General features: G+C 52.2%; 3 protein-coding genes across 8 annotated transcripts in view; 2 read left to right on the plus strand and 1 right to left on the minus strand.

The window, feature by feature from the left end:
- Positions 1–548: 548 nt before the first annotated feature.
- Positions 549–11,140, minus strand: LOC128793720 (SNF-related serine/threonine-protein kinase-like). 4 transcript variants are annotated; one of them, XM_053953099.1, is made up of 7 exons: positions 10,944–11,140; positions 10,764–10,847; positions 4,388–5,010; positions 2,802–2,943; positions 2,421–2,633; positions 2,175–2,312; positions 549–2,025 (listed from the first exon to the last, which is right to left on the minus strand). In XM_053953099.1, exons 3-7 carry the CDS (start codon positions 4,974–4,976, stop codon positions 1,185–1,187), a joined length of 1,923 nt encoding a protein of 640 aa, XP_053809074.1. In that variant the 5' UTR covers positions 4,977–5,010; positions 10,764–10,847; positions 10,944–11,140; the 3' UTR covers positions 549–1,184. The 4 variants fall into 4 exon arrangements, with proteins under 4 accessions (XP_053809074.1, XP_053809075.1, XP_053809073.1 ...); XM_053953100.1 differs by lacking the exons at positions 10,764–10,847; positions 10,944–11,140 and adding an exon at positions 5,882–6,076; XM_053953098.1 differs by lacking the exons at positions 10,764–10,847; positions 10,944–11,140 and adding an exon at positions 5,844–5,945.
- On the plus strand, positions 7,002–10,371 carry AGRP (agouti related neuropeptide). Of its 3 annotated transcripts, XM_053953104.1 has the most exons (4): positions 7,002–7,857; positions 8,669–8,868; positions 9,118–9,230; positions 9,855–10,371. In XM_053953104.1, the coding sequence occupies exons 2-4, from the start codon at positions 8,685–8,687 to the stop codon at positions 10,044–10,046; spliced, it is 489 nt and encodes a 162-aa protein (XP_053809079.1). In that variant the 5' UTR covers positions 7,002–7,857; positions 8,669–8,684; the 3' UTR covers positions 10,047–10,371. The 3 variants fall into 3 exon arrangements, with proteins under 3 accessions (XP_053809079.1, XP_053809077.1, XP_053809078.1); XM_053953102.1 differs by lacking the exon at positions 7,002–7,857 and having other exon boundaries at positions 8,379–8,868; XM_053953103.1 differs by lacking the exon at positions 7,002–7,857 and having other exon boundaries at positions 8,379–8,868; positions 9,136–9,230.
- A 71-nt stretch (positions 11,141–11,211) lies between the features above and the next one.
- Positions 11,212–26,469, plus strand: part of ATP6V0D1 (ATPase H+ transporting V0 subunit d1) — a 34,714-nt gene continuing 19,456 nt past the window's right edge. The window contains exons 1-2 of the mRNA XM_053952585.1: positions 11,212–11,378; positions 21,366–21,537. Coding sequence (XP_053808560.1) covers positions 11,249–11,378; positions 21,366–21,537 — 302 coding nt within the window. The 5' untranslated portion in view covers positions 11,212–11,248. The remainder of the gene's footprint in view (positions 11,379–21,365; positions 21,538–26,469) is intronic.

Raw genomic sequence — 26,469 nt, forward strand, 5'->3', positions numbered from 1 at the left:
CTGTGGGACCCTGTGGGGACTGCAGGGTCCCTAGAGCACCCCCCTCCTCCTTTTCCTATCACCAACTCCCCAAGGTGTTCAGAGCTGGCTCCATCCCACCTGAGACCCACACAGTATTGCTGTTCAACCACCCAGTACTCAGAGAGAGCTCAACACTTGAAAGGAGGGAGAAGGAGGATGGATAGAAAAGGAACAGCAGAGCTGGAGGGAAGGAAGCCCGGGATGGGCTTGAAATTGGGGGTCAGGGATGGCTCCAGGCTGAGTGGGGAAAGCTACTGGGGGCACCCAGAGGCTGAGTGTGGTTGACTCTCAAGGGGATGTACAGCACCCTCCACCTGCCTTCTGGCATGCCCAGGCCTCCTCTCACCTTTGTGTGTTCATCATCCTTGTCCTTATTCCCATCTGTGCTGCCCTGAGCTCCATTCTGGGCCCCTGCCCACCCCAGCTCAGGCGGATGCTCCCTTAAAGCCACCCCTGGTGGCAGGGAAGCCATCCCTGGCCCCCTGACTGGGGGACAGTGATGTTTCTGCAATGACACTGCACCCACATCAACCCACGAGCTTATTTTATTGTCCTGACAAACTTTGCTTCCCAGCGGCTCCGATCCTTCCAGGCGCATGTGCCACGGCTCAGGCTGAGCTCCGGCCCATGCCTCCGTCGTCATTCATTTCTTGCCAGCAAGAAAACAAAGAGATAATAAATAGGAAGCTTATTTGCAGGGAGGGCCCAGGGGACAGCCTGGGGTCATGGGCCAGGCTGTGCCTGGCCCCGACCAGGGCTGGTGGGGGGGCTGCAGGCAGGACAGCCCAGCCCCGGGCCATGCACACTGTGGGGCTGGGGCACTGAGGGGTCTGGGGAGGATATAGCAATCTCTATTTAATTACATTAAAATAGACTATTTAAAAAAATTATTTCTAGTAGTTAAAAAAGTGTTGTGGTCCATCCCATTCCGGCAGGGTCATGGAGATGTCCCACAGGTTTGGGGACACACTGGCCGGTGCTGGGATGGACCCCAGTCTGCTTCATCCTGGGCAGGCCTGTCCAGGGGATGGTCTGTCATAGCGGGCTCCAGGGGCGGGTGCTGGCAGGGCACTGTGCCACCCGCTAGCCCCGCGGCCACCACAGACCAAAGGCAGGGGAGTGGGCGCCCTCCCAGTCCCCACAGCGGGGCCAGTCCCGGGGCCTTAAATGACATGGCAGCAGTTGAACTGCCCCAGTGACAAGAGGCTCTCCTTGGAGCCCGGCCGGAGTTTGAAGGCCAGGGCTTTCTCGCACAGAGGGAACTGCAGGAGCCTGTCCCGCAGGCTGCCCCCCTTGCTCTTGCCCGGGTCCAGCTTGATCACACTCTCTGCGCCCCCTTCAGGGCCTGAGCTCTCCACCGACTGCTGGGCCGGGCTGATCTGTTCCCCCTGGCCTGGGGACGTGTCTGCAGGACTTGGGAGGGTGGCAGGAGTTGTCTCTGCCCCCAGTACCTGGGGAACTTCAGCCGAGCTGCTCTGGGGTGACAGGACGGCTCCCCTTTCCTTGGGGATCTCTGCTGAGGAGCCCCCAGGCTCTGTGTCCTCCTCCCTCCTTGGGGGCTCACTTCCATTTCCCCGCAGCACCGGGGGACCCTGGCCCCCACTCACTCCCTTCCCAGCCCAGGGCATCCCCGAGCGCCCGCCCCGGCCCCCCAGCTCAACCCCTGGCCCCCAGACCTCCCCGCGGCCGGGCGGGCGGTGGGCGCGCAGGAAGGCTCGCATCTGCTCCTGGTTCAGAGAGCTGCTCTTCCTCTCCATTGCGCTGGGCCTCTCCTCCTCCTCCTCGTCCTCCTCTTCCTCCTCACAGATCTGCTGCAGGGCCGGGGTGCTCTTGGTGATGGTGGTGTCAACGGCAGGAACCTTCAGCAGGGTCCCGGTGGGCTGCCGGCCGCCAATGTCCCCTCCAGGGGGCAGCCGGGACCCCCCAGCGAGGCCACCTATCTCCGTGAAGGGCAGGAGGCTGCCGGCGCTGCCCGCAGAGCCAAATGTGTCTGACAAGTTGGGCCTGAAGAAGGGGAGAGAGGTGTCAGTACCCGGCTGGGCAATACAAGGGCTGTGACAAGGAAAAGGACAGGGGACCGGCCAAGACCCTGCACTGAAGACCCAGGATGGGGGGGAGGGTGACACAGGATGGGGGGCAGCAGAGGGGCTCACCTGCTCTGTACCTCCTTGGCCAGGTTGTAAACGAGACTGAGGCGGTGGCCCTGCTTCTCCTGCTTCTCCCTCAGCATCCTCTCCGCCAGCAGGAAATACGTGGCCGTGATGTGGTTGTAGCGGTCAGCTTCCAGCGCCCTGTGTGGGACCAGGGGGTTGCAGCAGCACACAAGGGACATGCTTGGAGGGACCCCCAGAGCCCTTCACCCTTCACTGGGGCTCCCACCCCCACATCCCGTCACTCACTCCTGGATGGTGTCCCGATCCGCGATGTTCCCGCACATCATGGCCTGGAGGATGATCTCATGCTCCTCCTCAGACACGCGCTTGTGGGAGGTGAGGGGCAGCAGGGAGCGGCTGGCAGGGGACGGGTCCACCCCCTGCAGCCACGTGTGGCCCTCGATCTGCTCCAGGGATGCTCGCTGCTTCGGGTCCCGCTGCAGCATCCTGGAGATGAGACTGGGGAAAAGGAGTGACGTTGCAACCCTGCAGCACTATGTGAATCCCAAAGTAAGCAGCTTTGCCTGCTCTCCCCACCTCAGCTCCCAGGCATCTGCCAGGGCTGAGGCACCCACCCCGGGGGCAGAAAGTTGGGCTCTGGGGGTACAGTGAGGGGGTGGTGCTCACTCAGCGCACTGTGCCGAGACGTGCGGGGGAATGGTGTAGCGGCAGTCCATGATCATGGTGAGGGTCTCGCTGTCGTTGGCCTCCTGGAAGGGTGGGTGGCCACACACCAGCATGTAGAGGATGACTCCCAGGCTCCAGATGTCTGCAAGAAGCAGCAGCAGCAGTTCAGGTTGCACTCACCATGCCCCAGGACATTCCCTACCCCAGGGACCCTGGGCGGGGATGCCCATCAGTGTTCACTGGGATGTTCCTTGGAGGTTACAGCTCCCAGGTCTTGCCCCATGAACAGGGGGACCATACTCCCACCAAAGCAGGGAAGGACCTTCCCATCCCCACATCCAACCAGGTCTCAAGGGACTTCACCAAAGCAGTTGAGGTGTTATCACCTTGTCCTTGTTATCACCTTGTAGGGACAGGAAGCCCTGAGCTCTGCCCCCCCTCCCCGCTCCCCCCCATCACACAAACACCCATGGCACTGCTTCATGTCATTCCTCAGCTTTCTGATGATTCCCAAACCCCACCACAATGATCCTGGCACTGGGCTGTGCTTTAGGAGACACTACAGCAATCAGAGAGGGACGTAGCACCGATCTAGGCTCTCCAGCTGCATGGGGACCAGCTGGAGCAGGATTGCTGCCCTTTCCTGGGACAGGGATGGAGCCAGAAGCATCTTCTCTGGCTCCTCCTGCCCAGCACACAAATTCCTGCAGATGTGCGGGTTTAGGATGCTGAGCACGCCCTGAGGCGCTCCGTTAATACCTTCAGCTGCTTAACTCAAGTGTTCGAAAATTTCTCATCTGCGTCGGTTTTCTCTCTTCATTTCCCTTTGCAGCGCCACCAGCTTATTTTTCTACCGCCTCCATAAGCTATCCCTGTTCTCAACTTGGATCTGCCTTTCCCTGAGCCAACGCTGGGCTTTTGCCTTTAAGGACTCATGTTTTGCTTTGCTAAATCCTCCTGCCCTAATTCCAGCCAGCCAGCCAGCTCGGATCCTGCTTCCCTCCCACGTCCCCTCTGTCACAGCAGAGCTTCCTGGAGCCCCCAGCCCAGCTCCCTGTGCCCTTGGACAGTCTCCCCAGACCCTTGCACCTCCCCTGCACTAGGGGAGGAAGAGCACTGAGAGCCATGGGGAGGAAGTGGTTTTCAGGGCGGGGATGGAGCAAAGGAAACTTTTGGAGCTCCTCCGCCCAAACAGCAGCATCCCGAGCAGATTTCCTTCCTGCCTCGCCCCGCCAAACAACCGCCAGCGCCAGATTGCTGGCAGCTGTATCCTCACACTGCTTCTCCTGGCAGCTGCCACACCAGGCTCGCAGCCTGCTTGGGCTTTTTCCGCTCTCTGGCAACCATCGCTCTATGGGATCTCTGTGGATGCCAGGATGGTCTCTGCAGGGAGGACCCTGCTGTACCAGGGCAGGCCTGGGCAGCCAAGCACCCAAGGGACAGGCTTGTTCCTTGCAGGGACAGCAGTGCCACCGTGTGCTCCTAGTGTAAGGGCCCAAGTGGGACATGGTACCCAGCTGGCAAGACCATGCTCCAGGCAAGGGACAGGAGGGAGGCAGGTCCTCAGGGCACCCCTCAGCCCTTACCAACAGCCGGGGCATCGTACTCATCCCCAAGCAGGATCTCTGGTGCCGAGTAGGCCAGGGAGCCACAGCTGGTGGTGAGCATCTTGCCGGGCTGAAAGCGGTTGCTGAAGCCAAAGTCGGTGAGTTTGACCACCCCTTGCTCCTGGAAGAAGACCACGTTCTCGGGCTTGAGGTCGCGGTGCACCACATGGAGCTTGTGGCAATAGGAAATGGCATGGACGATCTGGGCAAAGTAGTGCTTGGCCCGCGGCTCGGCCAGGCCGCCCTCGTGCCGCATGATGTGGTCAAACATGTCCCCACCGTCGCCCAGCTCCAGGATGAGGTAGAGCTTGGCGTGGGTGTCGATGACCTCGTAGAGGCGCACCACGTTGGGGTGCTGCACCAGCTTCATGCAGCGCACCTCCTGCAGGAGCTGCCCCGCCGCCTCCCCCGCCAGCTTGCTCTTGTCGATCACCTTGACGGCCACGCGCTGCCCAGTGAAGACGTGCCGGGCCAGCTTCACCACTGCAAAGTGGCCCTTGCCCAGCGTGCGCTCCAGGTCGTACAGCCCCGCGATCTTGCCCTCACCGCAGCCCTGTGCCCCGGCCATGGCGGTGCCGTCAGGTGGGGACGGGCATCAGGCGCTGTGGGATGGAGGACATGCTGAGCAATGTGGGGTGAGGGATGGGGTGCTCCCGAATACCAGGTCCCCCAGCACCACTGACACCAGCACTGCCAGGACATCAGGTCCCCAGCAGTCTGGGCACCCCTGACACTCTACCTCCCAGTCCCCATCCCAGGACCTAGACCCCCATCTGTATCCCCATCTCCAGTTCCTAGTACTCTGGAAATCTCAATACTTCCATCTCCTAGGGCATCCCATAATCCCCATGTCCGGGTTCCCAGCATCTTGAGCACTCCAACATCCCGCTTTCAATCCCCAGTATCCTGGACATCCCAATACACCCCTCTACTTCCCAGCACCTCAGGACATCCTGATACCCTCTCCTCCAGATGTCCAGAACTGCAGCACGCTGTGCACCCCAATACTCCTGCCTCCAGTTCCTCATCACCCTGAGCAGCCCCATACGCCTTCTCTCCGGGTTCTCAGCAGTCTGAGCACTTCATACTCCTACCTCCAAATCGCCAGCGCCCCTGTCACCCCATACTCCCAGACCCCAACATCCTGGGCACCCCAAAAATACCAACCTCCAGGTATTCGGCATCCTGGCTACCCCAATATGCTCAACTCCACTACCCAGCACCTCTTGGCACCCCCACACCTCCATCTCCAGTCCCCAGCACTCCGAGCCACCCCCATAACACCAACCTTCAGGTTTCCAGCACCCCTGTCACTCCCGTATCCCCATCTCCAATCCCCAACATCCCTGCCACCCCCATGCCCTCACCTCCATACCTCAGCACCCTGGGCACCCCCATGCTCCCCCTCTAGCGCCCCGGGCACCCCGATACCCACCCCTGTTACCCGGTGCGCCCCGGCGGAGCCGCACTCACTGGGGCGCGGAGCTGCGACCGCCGGGCTGCGGTGCCCGGGCGCGCCCGCCCCGCTGACGTCAGGGCGGCTCCGGGATCGCGCCTTAAAGGGCCCGGCCCGGCGGGGCTGAGGCCGGGCCATGCTCATCGCACCTCCGGAGAGGCAGCCCCTGGGTACCTCTGCCTTCGGCAGCTCCCACGGCCCGGCTCGTTACCGCCTGTTTGGGGTAGCGGGGACTCGGTTGGCCTTAGCGGTAACGAGGGCTGGTGATGAGCTAAGTGAGCCGCCCGCCTGCCTTGATGCTTCTAGGAGGAGAGGGAGAGCCCCCAGCCCGGGCTTGTCTCCGGAAGGTCCCGCCGCTGGGGGCTCCTGCCCGGGATGCCCGCTCATGGGCATCTCCGCTGTGCCACTAACCCACTCCATCACCCGCTCCCACCCTCGCTGGAGCCTGAACCACTGAGCCGGGAGCGCAGCTCTGCCCCCCCTTTCCCCCTCGCTTTAAGCCCGTCTTTTCCTGGAAGCGGCCCGGCGAGCGGCCGGCCGCCTCATTTAGCTCGTTACTGGCGATGGGGATGCGCACAAAGCAGATGTTGCTCCTGCAGATTAAAAAGCTCTCAGCGCGGCCGCCCTCGTTCCCGTTAATGCCTTCCCAGAAGTCCTGGCCCGCGGCCCCGTCGGCTGCAAACAGGCCCTAATGAGCTGTGCTGAGGGCTCCGTGCGGGGGCTGCTGTCAGCGGGGACCCGGGCTCCCCAGGGCTGAGGAAAGGAGGAGCTGGGGCTGGATGGGACACTCGGCACCCACCCGGGCCTCGGCAATGGAAAGGGCTGCCAAACCTGCCTCTCACCCCACATGAGTCTGTCCAGGCATGTGGGGTGCAGGAGGCATCCAGGTGCTGTGGCAGCGGATCCTGGCTGGGTGTTGTGCACTGGGGGACCCAGATGGGTGCTGAGTGTTTCCAGCAGCCACGCACAGCTGGAGGAAATGACACATGGCAGATGAACTCCTCACTGGTCCTGTGCCTGCTCAGCCTGTCCCTCAAATGCAGCAGGAACCAGATCATGCCAGGACAGGGGATGTAGGAGCAGAGGGAGCCTGCCAAGAGCCGCAGAGGTGGTGCTGCAGCCAGGAGCAGTGGCTCATGCTCTGCTGATGACGTGCTGGGAGGCCTGAGGGGTCCTCCCAGTCTAGGAAGAACCTGGTGAAGGCAGCGCCTGGGCTGTCAGCCTTCCCTGCTGGGAATGTCAGAGCCTGCTGAACCCTTCCTATTATGTCTTATTCCCCCAATTCCTCATAGGGCTGAAGCCACTCAAGGCCACAAGTGTTCCCCAAAGGAGCCAGGCTCTAGGGAGATGAAGGTTTTCCAAGTAAGACATGAGTAAGAGATGCAGTTAGCACAGGTGGAAACCTGGAGAATCTGCAGATAGTATGTGGTCAGCAGCTGGAGGACTTCTGGAGGCTCTGCACTATGAGTGGATGCTTGCCAGGACATACAGATAGGCAACATTCCCTTTGAAAACCAGTCATGTTTGGCATGGTTTTGGTGAGGAAATTGTAGCCCTGTTATTTCTGTATTTGGGAACTAGGAGATGTCCTCAGGCTTGGTACTGGAAAGGGAAGTGGGCTGGAAAGGGAAGTGGGCTGGAAAGGGAAGTGGGTCGCAAGGACAGTGGGGATCACTTCCAAAAAAAACTGGGAGTTTGGAGCTAACAGGGATCTATTCCTTCCTGAAGCTGTGCAAGGCACAAAACAGGAGTCCCCCCCTCCCATGCATCACCCCACTGGCTGCCTCTCTAGCCAGACAAAGCCCATTTTCCAGAGACTCCCACCTACCTGGTAGTTAGCAAAGTCATGTGGCTACAGCACTTAATTAATAAAAAGCTGATATAAATCCCAGTAAACATGTGGGGAGGAGGACACTGAGGCAGAGAGCAGTAGCAGCGCTTCCAGCAAGCTCAGTGGAGCAACGGAGAGCAATCCCCCTCTCTGCTGGGAGAGGTCAGTGCTTACCACGGGAAGGGTCTTGGGAGCGTGCGGGATGTGACGCCCATGGCTGTGGGGCTCCCACAGTGCAGAAGGGTCTCTCCCAGAAAAGAGCTGGGTGGTTTTGTGGGATGGGGAGATGAGGACTGGCCAGCACTGGGCTGCTGGAGCCAGGTTTGGAACCTCAAGGCTGCCCAAGCAGCAGGCACAGGGTTCCAAGGATTTTGCTGACATTTGGTGGATACCACCTCCTGGCCTCTTTCCTTTCGCTCCCTAAGAGGTCACCTACTTTCTAGAGCCTTCAGGCCCCCAAAGCCCACAGCCTGGCCCTACAGCTTCTCCCGTCCCCCAGCTGTGTGTGCTGTGGTCCATCTCCCTGCCTATAGCACTCAGATTCTAGTGCCACTTCCTGGCTCAGAGCCTGGCAGGAGCTGTGTCAGATGTTTTGGCCACACACTATGCACCTCAGTGGTCTGGTGGCTGCTGTGTGTGGAGCAGAAGAACCTGAACTGACGCAAAACAGATCAAATCTCAGTCCATCCTCTGCTGGTCACCCCTTTCCGTGGGGAGATCATGAATGTGCTCACATGTGGAGTGCCCCACAGCACATGACAGAGCTTTGGGGGCTCCTGCTCCCAGGTGTCTGTGGGACAAAAAAAAGGCTCTAAAGTCCAAGGGAACAAAGAGCTGGGAGTGGTGGCTGTGCTGGCAGAGGCTGCCCCTCGCTGACACGGCACTTGTTGGGTTAGTGGGGGATGATGGCAGTGGAGGGGACAGGCCAGGCTGCCAGCAGGTGGGCTGATGCCGGCCAGGCCCCTCTGCACAGGTTGTCCCTCAGGACCATGCTGAACGTGCTGCTGCTGTGCTGTGGGCTGCTGCAGGGGATCCAGGCTGTCCTGGATCTCAGGACTGCTGACCTCAGCTGTGGCCACCTGCAGAAGGCGAGCGGCGGGCTGGAGCGGGTGGACAGAGCCCGCCAGGCCGGCCTGCAGCGGAAAGGCAAGGAGGTGTCTGCGGAGCCGGCAGGTGAGTCCTGTGACTGCCTGCTCTTCACTGACCCCACCAGCTGCTCGCTGGAAAAGCCAGGGCCCCAAAACTGAACTGGGAATCCCACACCCAGTCAGGGCATCCCCTTAAAGCAGCAGAGTTTCTCCTGGCCCTGGCTAGTGAGAGCAGCCTGGCAGCCCCCAGGGAGTGGGGTCTATTTTTCTTGTGGGGACACACCAGCAAAGGGAGAAGAATCAGAGCTGACCCTCCAGCAGCCTCCTTGTGCAGTCTCTCTGTATCTCGCAGGAGCTCTCCCAAGGCTGGGGTTTGAGCAGATGGCCCTGGGGGTCCAAGAAGCTGATGGTGACCTCATGCAGAGAGGCAGCCTGCTGGAACCACAGGTATGGCTCCCTGAGCTTTCTTACAGACACCCCTAAGCACGGGGCAGCATCAGGCCACAGCAGCCTTCCCTGTGTCCCTGGGGCTGGGGGTTTGGAGCCCAGCACGGTGCTGCCTGGGACGGGACTATCTGTCCATCACCTGAGGAGCTGGATTAAGCTGAGGCTGCTCACACCTGCAAGGGGCTCCAGCACTCAAAGGAGAGTGGTCCAAGCCTGTGCTCCTGTAATCAATTTAAGCTCAAGTGCAGCCCAGGAAGCCTCTGCAGAGCAGGAACTCACTGGGCAGTGCCCTGTGTTGCCTGGCTCAGCCCCTGGTGTCTCTGTTCAGGCAGAAGGCACAGCACCGTTTGCTAAAGTCCAGGCTGTGCTTCAAAATAAATGTGTGCAGAAAGGCCTTGAGACACTGTGGGTGAGGCAGCAATGCCTGCAGAGAGTCCACAGTGCTCAGCAGTGATTTCCCACAGAAAATAGAGCCCAGAGTTGAACACGACAGAAACCTCTGCTGCTGGCAATGCCAAGTTTCAGCAGCCACTCTTGGCTCTCTCCCACACAGTTCTTTATTCCTGGGATAAAGGGATCCAGGACCAGCTCTTCCCCTCCTCTTCCTCCTTCTCTCCCCTGCAGGCATCATCCACAGAACTGCAAGCTGAGGGCCGTGAGGAGCGCTCCCCCCGCCGCTGCGTCCGTCTCCTGGAGTCCTGCCTCGGCCACCAGATCCCCTGCTGTGACCCCTGTGCCACCTGCTACTGCCGCTTCTTCAACGCCTTTTGCTACTGCAGGAAAATCAGCACCAACTTCCCCTGCGGCAAGAACTAGCGCCCGTGGGGCTGCCAGCTCCTCGCCCCTGTGTGCGCCTCCTTCTCTGCAGCTCCAATAAACCAGCCCTTTGCAAAAGCCATGGCAGAGTGGGAATGGTGTGACGCGTCCGCTCGGGCTCTCAGGGGGTGGCAGCAAGGTGAGGGTGGCCTGTGCACAGCTGGGCAGTGCCCACACAGCTGACACCCCAGGACACATCCACGTCAAATCAGATGTGCCTCTTCTGGCTGTGTAAGTGCTGTTTCAGCAGCAGGGGCACCCCAGGTGAAGTTCTGGCTATGCTGCTGTTACCCACAAAATCGGGCTTGTTCTTGGTGTGCACCAAGCCGATAATGGCACACTCCAGAGAGACATCGATTGTTTATTTCAGAGCTGCCCCAGCCTGGGTGCTCGGTGCTATTCCACAAATCCAGCACACCCCACTGCACTTTCTGTGCCATTATTTACAGAGAAGCTCAGGGTTAGTAACTTCCCGAGGGCAGCCCAATTAAGATTGGTTAGTAATTTCCATAGAAATCACATAACTCCAGGTTAACTTCTACTCATGCTCAGGGGAAGGACCTTCACCTGGGCAGGGTCTTTTTGACCCTGCAGGCGTGATTTTTAGTGTTACCATGAAGATAGCTCAGCTCTAGGATACATGGACCTCGAGTATTTCACCTTTGTTAACAACGTACATGTTAACCATCATGTACATACATCACCATCTCGACTTACTACATCCTTAACGCTTGTTCCAGGATATTCTTGAGTGAGGGGTGCTGGCTGCTGCCTGTTCCACTGATTAGGTCTCTTTTCTTCCTGATTAGGTTTGAAAGTATACAGAGATCTTACATCAATATAACCTTGTCATATCCCACATTTTGCAACACCTTTACTTAAAAAAAAAAACTTAACGGAGCTGCTCTTGGCAAAGCCCTTTAACTGGCTAGGTATTTCCTGAGTAGTAGAAGTGGTATGTCGGCAGTAGGCTACACTGCGAACTTTACTTGTGTCTCCCCCTTCTGCCTGTATGGCTCACGGTGATTTAGGTGCAGCGAAGGGGCGCCTCACTCCAGGGGCACGGCGGCCACGGAGTTATGGCGGCCGCCATCGCCTCAGGCCGTTCCCGCCTCGCAATGGCTGCCGGGAACGGGCCGCGTGACCCGCCGCGAGTCACGTGAGGCGGCGGGCGGTAGCGCTGCCGTCTCGTCGCTGCCGCCATGTCGTGTTTCCCGGAGCTCTATTTCAACGTGGATAACGGGTACCTGGAAGGGCTGGTGCGCGGCTTTAAGGCGGGGGTACTCCGGCAAGGCGATTACGTGAACCTGGTGCAGTGTGAGAGCCTGGAGGGTGAGTAGCGGTGGAGGCCTGAGGCAAGCGGGAACAGCCCCCCCCCTCCCGCCGTCCTGAGGGGAATGTCCGGGCTGAGGGGAGATGGTGAGGGGCTGTGGGGAGACGAGGGGAGGGAAGGGGCTGCCTGGCAGTGGGAAAAAGAGCCGATAGCGGCGTTTATGAGGAGCTGTTCCCTCTTTACCCCATGGCTGAGGACGCAGTCCGTGTCCCGTCCTGACCCCCCACCCCGCCCCAGCTGACTCAGTTTCCCGGTCAGCCCGGCCGTGTGATTGCAGCAGCTGATACACTGGTGTGCGGGAACTTGGGCTCCCACTGCTTTCTTGAGGTGGTTTTTCACAGACGTTGCTGGTGAGACGTGTTCATGCCTCCACTCCCTAAAGGGTAGGAAGCCTTTTAAGGCCTGGAATAAGGTTATTGGTATAATCTAAGATCCCTGATATCCATGATTAGTGTTTAAGGAGATCAGGTCACCTAGGAAAGCACCTACTGTTATTGAGGGATCACTAGTGGAAAAAAATCTAGTGCATATCTGAGTAAATTCCCCAGTGAATTATCTGCTGCCTGTGATCTTGAGATCTCTTTTGAGGCTAATTCCGATTTCTAGCCATCATCTTTTTTTCTAGATCAATGTGTATAAACTTGCAGAACCGTGAGGATTTCTTTTTTAATTGTGAGGGTGGTGAGACACTGGCACAGGTTATTCAGAGAAGTGGTGGATGCCCCATTCTTGAAAACATTCAATGCCAGGTTGAATGGAGCTCTAAACAGCCTGGTCTAGCTGAAGATATCCCTGCTCGTTGCAGGCAGTTGGGCTACATGGCTTTTGAAGGTCCCTTCCAACCCAAACTATTCTGCAGTTCTGTCATCACCTCTGGTCACCTCGTCATCTTAATTAGTTGGTGCTAAACTGTTCCTCTGATCAGTGACCTGCTTAGCAGTTTTCACTCCTTGATATACAGAACCTCGACCACAAATCCCGCAGATTAAAACTAGGCCTGTCTTGAAATAAACTAGAAACACGCGTATCCAGAGATGTTGGTTGTTTTGATCAGTGGAACTATAATTATTGGATCATTCTTTCCTCTAAAAAAAATTAGTTAAGTATCAGTTTTATCTAGATAATCATTGCTGAGTGGTTAATTGACATTGACACTTTAGATGAATCCCTGGCCAGCTGAACCCTTGGATGCAAGTTACCTGGAGTGAGCAGCTCCAGGTAACAACAGAATGGGAGCAGAGTGCTGTGTTGTACCCCAGTCCCTACCTTAAAAATTCACAGTATATTTTTACTTAGGACAGAAGCTCATTTTCCACTTTTCCTTTTTTTCAGCTCTTTGCTTGCAGCAGTCACTGTAATTCCTGCTGTGGAGCCCAGAGCCTGAAAGAGAGCAGTGGGAGTGACTTCTCTCTTGGTAGTCACAAGTCTCAGCATGCCCTGAACTGTGACTTTTTCACCTTTCCTGCAGATAACTTCCTCTTTGGAGTCTTTCTGTACTTGGAGCTTCTCTTTTCTCTCCATTTCTCGGTTTCAGAACCAAGCTGCTTAAACCTAGTTCTCCCTTGGAGTGGTGTTGGCTGCATTTGGATGAGTCACATTGGAGTTCCTGTATGTTTGTCATGGTATTGTTGCTGTTCTGTCCCCAGCAGCTCTCTGGTGGTGGCAGCTGCTGTGCTCTTGGTCATGCTTCATGCAGAACCTGAAGACTCTTCCAAATTCACTGCCCCTCTTGTTACTCCTTCACTTGGCTCGCCGTGCCCCTGCTTAGCATGCTTTTGGAGAGGGATTTTTCTTAAAGGAACATTGTTCTTTATTACTTACATGGGTCTCTGGTCAAACGGTTTCTTTCCTCTGTCCTTTTAGTGCTGATTTTCCCATTCCAGTCCTTGTTTTCTGTGCTTCACAGACTTTTAACGTGTTTCTTTCCCTCACAGATGCTCATCTGCACTAAATCCAGGCAGTGGCTGATGTATTAGCAGCCAAAATAAGTACTGGGGCATAAATTACTGATAATTCTTCTCTACTCTGTTTAGTCTTTGCTGCTGCCTCTCATATGTCTGGCTCTGCAGTTAGTCCCAGTCCTGGAGCAGGTGGTTGTCTTGGCCATAGAGAAATCCTGAAGGACCAAGGCTGTTCTGGCCCTGGGAATTGAATATCTGGCTGCTTGGAGGGCGTTGTGCTTCCAGGTCTGAAATGCCGCTCCCTCTGGTGTGCCCAGATCAGTCTGGAAGCCTAAAGGGATTGACTTGTCGGCTTCAGGACTTAGGCTGGCAGTTCAGTGCTGCTGGAAGGGAGGAAATCATGCTTTTCTGCATGATCCCCCGTTGTCCCTGCTTGTCTGATCACAAAGTAATCTGATCCAAGCTCTCCCTTGTTGAGTCAGAAACAGAGAGCCAAATGGGCTGTCTGTGGTCAGGAAGACTCCTGAGCTGGCCATAAGAAGTGCAGAAAAACATGGCCAGGATTGAGGGTGTGTGTGTGAGAGAGCTGTTTTGGTTTAAGCTTTCTCTTAAACTCTTTAGCAATAACACGTTTAATCCCTTCTTTCAGCTCCAAAAGTCCTGGTGCTCTGGTTATTTCTCAGCCGAGGCCCTGTGCAGTACACATAGCTGGGAACTTTGGAACCTGCCTGGTGGTCACTGTCGTATCCAGTTCCTGCTTCTGACACAAGGTGTCAGTGAAGGACCTGAAGCTGCTTTCCTCTGCTCCAGTGCTGTGAGCATGGATCTCTGCTCGCGTGGAATCTGTTTGGGGCAACCAAACTTAGGAGTCACCCAGATTTCTACTGTCAGAAGATTGGTGAGTCATCTACAGCTCTTCAAGCTGTGATGGCCTGTCAGAGGTGTGATGTTCTATCAGAAGAAAGAAAAGCTGTTGATGCAGTTGAACAGTAGTGATGCTTTTAAAGCAGCAGAGTTCAGTTTGGGACTGGAATGTAGGTTATCAACTGGCTTTACTGTTGGTCTGCAAAGCTCCCTTCTGCAAAAAGCATGCAGGGCCCAAGAAGTGCACAAAAGCATCTTGAACCAGGAGTATCTTTACCCTTAGGTCAGTGTTCATGTGCCTTCTATTGCTGCTACTTCTTCTTGCTTCCACAGCAACAGTGTAGAAAGCTGCTTTCTTTCTGACTTGCCAGTGTTGTAGAGGTGGTTGGTGGGTGAAATCCAGCAGCAGGATGTGTCACTTTCTTAGCTGGGTGATAAGGCTGAGGAGTGGCAGGGAATTGGCTCAGGCTTGTGGGCCTCTTTTGGGAGAGGTTTTATGGAGACTATCTCAGCACCACCACTCTGTGGGTGCTTGTGCCTCTGTGCGTTGGCTCAGCTGGGAACTGGGATGCCTTGTAAACAATGGTGTGCACTTGGAGGAGTGGGATCTGTCCATGGATTTTGTCTTCTGTACAGCAGGCTGCGTGCAGTATGGGCTTTTGTTTTCATTGTCCCAGGAATCTTGTTTCTCCCCTGCAGGCTGCCATTGCTTTGAGGTGTTCAGCACATCTCCTTTCATGAGAGAAGAGCAGGGGAGGTTGTGCTACCTGTCTCTTTTCCATTTTGTCACTGTGGCCCTGGAATTTAGGACCCAAGAAGGCTGGAGTGAGGCTTCTCTTTCAGCATGACCACATGGGCAGTGTAGGGGTGTTGCAGAGCTCTAGACTGACTTTTCAAGAGTGCTTTTGGTGGAGCTCATGATATTCCCCTGTGTGAAGGGGGAACAGCATAGATCCTTTTCTGTGCAGCTCCTTTACTGTACTACCAAGTAAGGACAGGCCACTTGATGGTCCCAAGACGTGGCCATGTTTAGATCCATCCTGAGCTCTGAGAGTGGTTCAGTCTGAACTCAGGGGCTGTAGAAGCCAGACCTTAATGTGCTGGGGACCTTTCATTGTCATTCACACAATGATGATTTGTCACTCTACTGACATCTTGGAGCCCTGTGTGAAAAGCTGACCCCTGTGTGTTGGGACTGTGCAGCAGGACTGACCCCTGGCCCCAAGAGCTTTCTCCTCCCAGAGGAGGTAGAGTCTACAAGCAAGGTGAGATCTGAGGAAAGTACAGACCATTCCTGTCCTCCAAATGCTGACTTCTCGTGTAGCAACAGAACAGTGTCCAAAATGCTGTCCTGCTAATTTTGGTGCTTTTGTCCTGCATCCTGTATGGGTGTAACCATTGGCTGTGGCTGTTTCATCAACTGTCTTGTTAAATCAAGCTTCAGGAAAACATCGTTTATTGGAAGAATGATGGCACTTCCATAGCCTGCTAGATCATGGTGGCAAACAAACACTGTGGTCACTGGCTTCCTGCAGGGTTCAACAGAGGCTCTTTGCTGTTTGTTCTGGCCTCCTTTACCAGGCAGAGACCTGCTTCATAGCTTCTCCTAGCTAAACTTCAAGCAGCAGCTGAGCTCAGCTTCTCAGTACTGGTGCAGCTTCAGCCCTTGTTTGGGTCCTGCCCCTTGTTAGATGATGATGGTGTCTGGGTTTCCTGGCAGGTATTACTGCTCGGCAGCCAGTCAGTGCTTTCATCTTGTTTTTCCTCAGCTGTCAGCTCCTGCAGCATGAGACCTGTTTTCTGCCCTGTTTGTTTTAGTTTCTCAGTGATTTGTTGCCTCTCCCTTAACCCCTGCACTAGGTGCTGGGCTGTTGTCCTGCACTTGGCCTCTGAGGTTACAGAGGGACTTAGAGCAGTCTTGTGGAGGGGGAAAAAAGCTTATTGTGGATGCAGGAAGATGAGGAGGGGTTACCTTGCCTTTTGGACAGATTAGGAAGGGGCTGCCTAGTCAAGGGGCTCCTCATGGAACATGACCTGGCTGTGCTGAGTTTGAAGCTCTGAGTGGAGCGAGTTCAGTCCCAGGAAGGGATGGACTAGAAACACAGGCTGCTCTTTGGTGCTGAGGGCATCTCAAACTGGTGAAAAGTCGTGAGATACTGGTGGAGGAAAGAGCCAAAGATGATGCTTCTCTGTGTCTAACTGTGGCTCAGATGAATTTGCTGCCTGACAACAGAGAAGAAGAGGTAGCACGTCACTGCTGGTGGTGTGCAACCACAGGAAAGGTCTTACATTCTGCAGGGAACAAAGGATCTCTGAGTTCTTCTTGAATGAGATTTCAGAGAATCAGCTTCAGGAGTGTCTGAGGTGGCTATAAACAGACCAAACAAACAGCAACAAGGCAAATGGTAATGACTGCAGTCTCCTGAAGGGAGATGTGGGCGATGTAGCTCATCTGCAGACTGCTGTGTAATCCCTCAGCTGCTTTACTGCCTCCAGCCTGGGAGATGGCAAATAATATTTTAATTTTTTATATAGGCAGTGATGGCCCCAGGTGTTTTGGAGGAAGATGTCAGGGTTACAGCAGATAATTTTTGTGAAAACATCAGTTCAGCTCAGAAGTTGCAGAAGCTGATTCTGTGCCTGTGTGTGAGAAGACAGCTCAGTCCTTGCCTGGAAGTGTTTGAGTCCTTAACTTGATTCAGAGCTCTGCAATGCAGTTACAGCAGGAAAGAAGGAAGGGTTGGAAGTCTGAGCTGATGGGGCCATGGATCACTCTGTCTGAGCAGGGCTTACAGGAAAGGCTGTGACTGACAGATGTCTGACAGACTAATGGCTTGGGTCCTTGTTAAGTCAAAGCAAACTTGCAGGAGAGGATAGTTGCATTAGTGTGGATATAAAGTCTCTTGTGAAGATGTCATCTGAAATGTCAAGGTATTGGCACAGCAGTGGGTTGATTAAGCTCTGGTTGTGTTTGTGGCTCATGTACAGGCAGCTGCACAAAAACCAGAGGGCCTGATCTGAGAGTTAATAGGAGGTGGCTGTAAGTACATGTCATGGTAATTCCAAGCACTACCCTACCCAGCTGAAAAAGACTGTCATGCTGACAAATGGTTGTGTTCTTGCACGAGGCAACTTTCTGGGAGCAGTGACCTGGCCATAATTTCCTAAGTTTTGCGTGGGAGGAGAGAGAACAAAAGTTTTGTGGTCATTCAAGTGCTCCCTTGCCAAATGCTGGCTCAGTCTGTTACATAAAGTGTGTGAACCTCTTGGAAAAATGCCAGAACAGGCAAATGTATTTCTTAAAATCAGTCACTGGATTGAGGCCCTGTGCTGTTGTTTGTTGGTATCAGGAGGGGCTGGCCTCTAGGTGCAGGTCTTCCTCCTTTTCAGCAGCATCTGGGGAAGAGGCACTGCAAAAGCCTTGCAGCCAGTGTCTTATCGACATGCAGCGTGTGGGATCTCTGGCAGCTGCCCCTGCCACGGTGCTGCTCTTGCTGCCAGAGGCCAACTCCACCGCAGTCTAAGCTTGCATTGGGAACCTGAGCTTTTGGAGAGCTTGGGGCTTGCTCAGCAGTGCGTCCACTTATTAGTCACCGTGCTACTGGGACAGCTCTTCTGGCAGCAGATTTGTGAAACCACGGGATTAGTTTGCTCTCATCTGAGAAGCTTGACATGTGAATAGTCCTATTAAAAGCTCCCAAACCCTCTTGGCTGAAGCTTGGTGACTAGCCCAGCAGCTGGAGGAGGACAGGCTAGTGTAAGGCACTGATACACCGTGGGATGCACTGAGTCAGGGTTCATAAATCCGGTCCAATTTTTGGAAAATATGTTCTGTTTTGTCTGCTTGGATGCTAAAAGATTCAGAAAAGTTTAGTTCTGCAGTTTGTGGCTGGCCTTCCTTGTAAAAATGAATTCCAAGTGTTACATAAACATGGCCCTTATTCCAGTTGCAACATAACGTGCTGGCTCTTGTGCTGTGGAGTTGGGGGCACAACCCCTTCATGGAGCAGGGCAAAATGTTCCGGCCAAGCAGCTCATGGGAGCTTGCTCAGAGCTGTTGGAGAGCCTGCAAGGCACAACGTGCAGCCTGTGTGCCTCTGGTCTAGATGCAGTGCAGCTCTGACTTCCTGGAAGTACAGCAAACTTCTTTTTGTGTCGCCGAGTCTGTAGCATCAAGTGACATGATAGCAAAGCAGCTGCTTGCAGCCTCAAAAGCAGAGTTTCAGGTTGTGATGACAACAAAACAAACCAATGGTGTTGGACTTGAGAAAATAAGCTTTGGCAGCTTCCTTACTGAAGGCAGATCTGGGAGGATATGCAATAGCTGCTTCCTCTCCAAAGTCCTGTATGCTGCAAAACAACATCACATGCCTTTTTGGGCAGACTTAGCTTCCATTAGAGCTCTGCACAACTACTGGGAACTGCAAGTAGGAGGTATATGAATGCAACTACTGCAGTTCCTTGTGCCTTCCCTTGTAATCTGAGCTTATGGGTATAATACTCTTACCAGGACCTTTTCTCTTATATTAATTGAACATATTAATTGATCAGTTTTGTTCCATGTTTTCTCCAGTTTCTGCTAAAAGCAAACTAGTAAAGTCCTGATCTGTCAGGAACTTAATTTCCACTCAGACTCCAAAATTCATCATTTAGGAGCTTTAAAAGTGGGACAAAAACTCATTAAGATGTAGTTCAGGTAGGTATCCCATCTATCTTTGCTTTCAGAAATTAAGCAATTGCAGAACGGATGGGCCAGAACCCTTTGTACACAGGGTGCTGCCTGTGAGCTGGGCTTTTTGAAAACATTAGGAAATTATTACTATCAGTAATAATCCTGTGCAGGCTGTGTGGAGGTGAGGGACATTCCAAGTTCTGGCATGATCTAGTGTTTGACTCTGTGGCAAGGTTTGTGCTGCAGACTTGACTAAGTTACTCAGGCAATGTCTTCTCCCTTGCTAGCGTGAGCATAAGCCTGACCATGATTTGGTAGAACAAACCACAGCTGTTCAGCTGCAGATTACCCTGGGGAACAGAGATCTAGGTTAGAGCTCTGCTTTGCTTCAGCCTTGATGTGTGTAGTTGGATGGGGAGCTCTTTTTGCTACATTCAGGATTCATAGAATTATTGAATGGTTTGGGTTGGAAGGGACCTTAAAGACCTTCTTGTTCCAAACCTCCTTCCATGGGCAGGGACACCTTCCACTAGACCAGATTGCTTCAAATGCTGTCCAATCTGGCCTTGAAAAATTCTGGGGATAGGGCAGCCACAACTTCTCTGGACAACCTGTGCCAGTGCCTCACCCCTGTCCCAGGGAAGAATGTCTTCCTAATATCTAATCTAAACTTGGTCTCTTTCAGTTTGAAGCTGTTACCCCTTGTCCTGTCATTCCATGCCCTTGTTAAAAGTACTTCTGCAGCTCTCCTATAGCCCCTTCAGGTACTGAAAGCCTGCAGTAAGGTCTCCCTAGAGCCTTTTCTTCTCTAGGCTGAACAATTCCAATCCTCTCAGCCTTTCCTCATAGGAGAGATGCTCTATCCCTCTAATTATCTTAGTAGCCTCTTCTGGACCTGTTCCAAATAGTTCAATGTCTTTCCTGTGCTGGGGACCCCAGAGGTGGATGCAGTGCTGCTGATGGGGTCTCACCAGAACTGACTAGGGGAGCAGAATCCCCTACTTTCTACAAGTGCCTCTAAAACTCTCACATAAACCACTGAGAAATATGACAACTGAGTGGTATTTAAATCTTTGGCCTTTATTTATACTGAACAGTGGGAACATCTTTGTAACTATGGAGTGCTGGGTCAAAACCATCTTTGCTAGAGCTCCTTGGAAATACCCAGAAGAGTCAGTTGGCTTGGAAGCTGTTTGACTCCTGATCCCTTGGGCTGAGAACAGTATCATGCTGTACAAGCTCAGGTTGGAGCCTGAGGAGGAGCTCTCCAGCTTGTGCCTCTGGCTGGGTGTTATGTCAAAAGGTCAAACTCCTCAAACCAGGCTGCGTGCTTGCTCTGACCTTGGTGCTGTGGATACTTGTGCCATAATGCTGAGGACTCTTATGGCTCAGTGGAAGCGAAAGGCAGCCTCAGTAATGCTGCTTCAGAAAAACCAGGGAGAATTGTCTTCTTTTATTTTCTCTGGATGGTGTGTTCACATCTGGTTTGACTCAACTCTTCCAGCTCCTCTCCTTACCCCATAAAGGCCTTGAATCCCTGGGAGGATGCTTGCCTAACTGGCCCTCTGAGGTGAAACTGAAGGGAGATGAACATTGTGTACCAATGCAACTAGTAGAGCTTTGAGGAGTAGGATTGTATGACGTTCCTTAGTTCTGGATTCAGTTTTTCCACAGAGACGCTTAAATGCTTTTGGCTCAAACAGTGCTTTTATCTTGACAGAACTCAGTGTGTTGTGGTTGCTTGTTGGCCAGGACTGCAGCTTGGTTGGGCACCTGACCTGCAAGCAGGGGTAACAGAGGAAACAAAGGTTTCCTCTGCTTGAAACTGGAGAAAGGGAAGACTTCTGAGCATGTTCTTCCATCCTGGGCAGGGATTGCCTACCCTGTGAGATGGATTTAAATGGCCTTCATCTTCACTAGCCCCTCTCTACCTGTTAATGCCTGAATTCTATTTACCAGCACAATTAGCTGGGCTGCTTTGATAATGTAAGACCAAGATGGTTTATAATTTCTAAGTTGCTGTTTCTGTCTTTTTGGTTTTGAAAGCTTTTCAAATGTCTGCACATCACTAGTATCTGGGGAGACTTGCTGTGTGTGCAGTTAGGTTCTTGGTTGTGATTTTTGCAAAGGAGCCTGCAGCCAGAGCCCTTTTGGCTAGATGGAGTGCTTAAGTTATTTAGTTTTTTTATCCCCCTGGATTTCTAGCAAGTACCTCCTAGAAAATCAGTAAGCTTCCACCTTGACCTAGCAGAGTGAACAGCTGGCACCAGTGTGTGTGCTCAGTTACACAAATGGTGTTACAGATTTGCCTTTAAGATGAGGCAAGGCTGATACGGTGAAACACTGATCTTTTCCTGCGTTTGGGTTGTCCATGATAAAACTGAGAACAAATATAAGTGTATGACCTAACACACGGGTTTTTGTCTAGGTGATCTTTCAGAGAAGAGGATGCCTAGAGAAGTGCTGAGCAGCAGCTTTTTGGCTGTGCTGAAAAAAACCCCAAACCTAGCCCAAAACCCTCTAGAGTGGAATTTTTCTTTCTTTTTCAGACTTGAAACTGCACCTCCAGAGCACAGACTATGGGAACTTCCTGGCCAATGAAGCCTCCCCACTCACTGTGTCTGTCATTGATGACAAGCTGAAGGAGAAGATGGTGGTGGAGTTCCGTCACATGAGGAACCACGCGTATGAGCCCCTGGCAAGTTTTCTGGACTTTATCACGTGAGTACCAGCTGGTCATGAACAGCATTTGAAATGCTGGTGTTCCTCCAGACTTGAGAGTTCTCAGACCACCTTTCTACTCTGAGCCCTGCATCTGCTGTGTTTTATGCAGCTTCTTGACAGAAACAGGTGTCATTTAATCTGGAGGTCTCAAGGCAGCAGCATCGTATCACTGTGTTATTAAAGGCTTCTGTTCCCAGGGAGCATGTGCTCCATTGGTACAGCTGCTTGGCTGTTTTCCATCGCAGTATTGATTCAGTCTCTTAGAGGTACCATTTATCTTCATCCCTTGTGTTAAATGTTCTTGGTTTTTTAAAACTGTGGTCCTGCTGCAAAACATAGACATGCCATGTGTGTGCATTACAGGAGTTACCTGCTAGTTCTGAGGTTGATCAGCCTTCATCAGGGCTGATGTGATTCTCCTGTCCCACCCCAGGAGCTCTGGCCCCATCACAAACTGGAGTTAGGGAGTTAGGATGGCCAGAAATTGAACAACTTTCCCCTTTTGGGGTTAACCTTTGACTGGTTTGTTTTTCTTGGACAGCTCGGTGGAATACAGCAAATGCCAGCACTAGGGGAAGGCAGGACCTGGAATGTGCAGCAGGGAAACACAGGGCTGCAGCAGCCTTAGCACATCTCTGTCAGTTAGTGGAAACATATGGGGCTTCCACAGCAGGTTAAGCTGATGTGAAAAGCTTGAAATAGCCCAGCAGTCTTGAGGTATCGTCTCCCAGAGGTTTTGTACAACCCTCTGCTTCCCAGAATGCTGCTCTTGTTTTGTTCAGTAACAAAATGGAATTGTTAGTGGTAGAGAGATACTAGTCCTAGCTTGCATCTGAAACATGGAAGTAAAATTGACTTCTTTCCTTTCCTTGGTCTATATTCTTGTAAGCTCTAGTTTAGCTTGCAAACTACACTGCCAATGGTCTCCTCTAACCACCAAGGAGGTGCCTCATGGACAAAAGTGAGTTTCTGGTTCGGTAGAATGTGACTTTAACTTGCATTTCTGAGAAGGAAATCACATTCTATTCTTGAGCGGGATAGTTAATGTTTCACCTCTGGTACAGTGAGCCTGTGATACTAATTATGCATTTTTGGCAGTTGTCTGTTATCCTGCTTACCAGCTACAAGTTTTTGAATGATGCAGGCTGATGTAGAAAGATTTTTGTGGTTAATGGAAAAAATTTAAATTTTCATCTATCTGTGGCATCTCCTGCATTTGCAAATACTGACTGTACACCTGTCTCTCTGCCATGTGCCTTTGTGTTCACTCCTTTCTCTGTCTGGGTGCTACTGCTATCTCACTTTCTAACCCAGTGGCTCCTATTTGTTATTTTCTGTGTCAGTGTGTTAAAGCTGTCTCCTAAGCCTTTCCTGTTTTCTAAGAAATAGTTTTTACTTCTAAGCTTGTCAGTAAAATTTCTAGAGTTTTCATGTTTGGACCCAAATATGGAGCAAAACGTTACTAAGCTCCCATTTTGCAGCAGTGTTTCCACTGGATGAAGCAATTTCTAGTTCATCACCTTAGCTGTATGGAGCAATCTCTTTTATTCTCTCAAACTTAAGTTAACTCTTAAAACACCTCTTTGCCCATCTTGAATTTTCTGTCAAGACATCAGTGCTGTTTGAGCTTGGCAATGTTAGGTGGGTGGTCCTCCACTGTTGCTTTTCCTTTGCTGTGTTACAAGTTTATGAAAATGTCTCCATGAAATTATCATAGTAATCACTAATGCTTCTGTCACATCTGTTTAAAGGCAATAGTTTGGGCAGCACAGCAGTACCTTGCAGACTTTAAAACTTTGCTGTTGCCTAAGAGTCTCACTTTAAAAACCAGTGTGTGGCAAACATGAGCTGAATGGTCTCAGACCACTCCTGCCTTGGTTACACACTGCCTGACTTGGTAGGAAGGCTATGGATGGCTATGGAAATCCAATTCCTCTTAACTTCAGCCCTGTTGATCTTTATTCAGTGTCTACCATCCACCTAGTGTTTTGCAGAAGACCTTAGACATCTTGTGTAATCAGAAAGGCTGGTTCTTACCAGCTGTTGGAATTATTTTTAAGAACTGGTGTTCTGCCCTCAATTTGGTTTAACATTGGTCTTATTCTGCTTCTGTCATTCTCACTTTGATGCATTCTCTACAGCAAAACATGATTCTATGCAGATTCCTCTGTCTCTTGCTACTGCATAATCTCTTTTTGAATATATTGTCTCTGTTCAGCACAGAATGTTCCTTCCTCAAGTTGCCTTCACTCTTATCTCTTCTTTTCCTTTTTACCCACAACATTTGCTTTAATGCCATTGTCTGCAGTGCTGCCTAGAGGAAGGCAAAAGGTGAAGTAGGAGAAAGTTGTTTTTCCATATGGAATGTCTCTACTCTTGTAGAGCCTTTTGTGCAAGGAGGTCATGTGTTCAGTTGGGTTTTGTTGTGGTTCTGCTGCACCACTGATGGAGGGGTATCCTCTGGGTCTGCACTCATCACACCAGTGGAGTATTGCTGAAGTAGAGAAGGTGTTGCCAGCTTTGACTGGTTCAAGGTGGGAGTCACTATCAGGGTATTAGAAACTCTAATAACTTGTAATGGCTCTTCAGGCAGGTTACAACATGATACAGTGAACCACAAGGAGTTTGGAGAGGGTGCTGCTTTTGCCCAGTGGGTCTATCTTCTCTTGATAAACCTAGTATTTTGGTGACAGACCTAGCAGAAAAGAGACTTCTTAGGCTGCCTTTCAGACTGTGTTCCCTGAAACTGTCCCTTGAGTTGTTGTAGGTCTTGGTTTGGGGCAGGGTACAGAAATTTCAGAGATTTTGTCTGCTGATAGTGTAAAACTTCCCATGTGTGTCCCAAATAGTTGGAGTGGAGAACAGCTCACTTTGGAGCTGGTAGCACATACTTGTGCCAGTGGTTTTCATCTAGCTCAGGCGTGTATGGAGGCAGCACTTTAAAAATGTTCAGCCAAAAGGATGTTGGCAGTGCTGGGGATTTTGTGCTTGTGCACCCAGAGGTACTGTGTTGTCCTGCCTGCCTGGGTGACACTGGGACAAGCCTTTGCCTCTTGATTTTTCATTCTGGATGCACACATAGATAGGGGGTGATCTATCTTTGCCTTTTGAACATGACTATTTCCCACTCCATTCTTTCAGGGTAGTTAATGAGACTTGAGCAGGAAATGATAAAGACTGCTCCTGGTAGACAGCTCAAGGCAATTGAGGCACCAGGTGGTCAGAAGAAGAAATTGTACTCAACTGCATGTATCTGTGTGCTAATAGTATACAGGCTGAAGTGAAATAAAAAATAGTAGAAAGATGTGGAAAGTTTGAGCAGGGCTGGCTTCTGCAAGAGGAAAGCTTGAGTTCACTGAGACCTCTTTTGAGTTGTAAACAGAGATTTTTAACATTGAGTGGGATTGTAGGAGGTGTGTCTGGCTCAAATTGGAAGGAAATGTTTTGTAGTGTGTTCAGTTCAGCTTTGAAATTTATTGCTGCTTGGATGTCTTTGTATGTACTTACCTTTTTGGCCTTCTTAGGACTCCTGGATAACCTCATGTAAGATGGGCACTTTGGGGCCTCTTAACACTCATTGATAGTGGCCACGCTGTGCATGGCTGATGCCAGGACATGGATCAAGCACTTAAAAAACAGTCAAGCTTTCTCCTTCCTGAATGTCCTGCTGAACCTTTGAGGTGGTTTTGAGTGGATCATCGGGTGACTGTTGTGCTTGTTTTTTGAGGATGCTCTGATCTGACCCAGGACACATTGCTGACATCTGGGGAAATGTCTGATTGCAGGAGCAGCTGTAGTCCTTGTCTCCTCTGGCCCCAGCACCAACCTGCCAGGAGCCATGCTGTTTGTCCCAGGTGGAATGATACCACGTCATTTCACTTACCTCTTTGAAGCAGCGCCTGCAAGAAGTGAGGCCAAGGAGAGGAGAAGCAGCAATAGAGGCAGTGCAGGGGCTCTGGAGCAGAGGGTGCGTGTTCCATGCCCGGCTCCAGGAGGGGAGGCCGCGCTGCCGGCTGCTTGCCGGAAGGTGGCACTCCAGCCCCGTGCTTCCTGTCTCCAGGTGCGCAGCGAGCGTGGGTGAGGATGGTCACCTGGGGAGGTGGACAGGAGTTAATCTCTATCCTGAGCATAGGAGAAAGGACAGTGTTTAAAAGCACGAGAACAAAACCGACCTCAGAACGCGGCTAGGCAGCAACCCCAAAGTAAGGTCTTTGTTCTCCAGGTCACTTGCTGACACTGTTTTTTTTTTTTTTTTTTTTTTTTTTGTCCTGTTGTGCTCCTCTCCTGGCACCACACTGACTCTTTCCTGGCTCTGGTTCTCTCCAGGAACTCTTCTGTGGCAAGTGTTGTGTTCTTAGTACCAAAATAAGGGAAATCAGCCAACTTCCTCAATTTGTTTTTTCAAGTGGTGGCTGTAGCTGGCAGCCTCTGCCACTGCAAGTAGAAAGCTCGACTTGCTGAGCCTGCTGCAGTCTCCATAACACACCTGCTAGCTCTGCATCTTGCCACGCAGCTCCTTGCTGGAAGTCTGATGGTGCTTCCCCATGTCTTTCAGCCAACCATAGTAGGATCTGAGTGATAGGCACAAATTGTCTGTTAACATCTCTGCTCCAACACAAACAATGGACTGTTTGGCTGAGGGAATGCAGTGATGTTCTGTAGGGCAGCAACAAACAGGTATTAAGTGTTCTTGAAACAGCAAAAGCCACTTCCTGAATTCAACAAGCACATATTGACTTGTGGGATGGAAGTGGGTTTTAGGTTCTTCTTAGTGATGTGCTGCCTTGCATTTCTGTACAGGCTTTGTTCTTTGTGTTAGCCTGACGTGCTGCCATGGCCTGTCTCTCCTTCCTTCCAGTGTTCCTGTATATGGTTTAGATAGGAGCAACATTATGATAAAGAATCCTGACTCCAGCCTGCTGTAGCCTG

This window comes from Vidua chalybeata, chromosome 11 (assembly GCF_026979565.1).
Source record: "Vidua chalybeata isolate OUT-0048 chromosome 11, bVidCha1 merged haplotype, whole genome shotgun sequence".
Taxonomy (NCBI): Eukaryota; Metazoa; Chordata; class Aves; order Passeriformes; family Viduidae; genus Vidua; species Vidua chalybeata.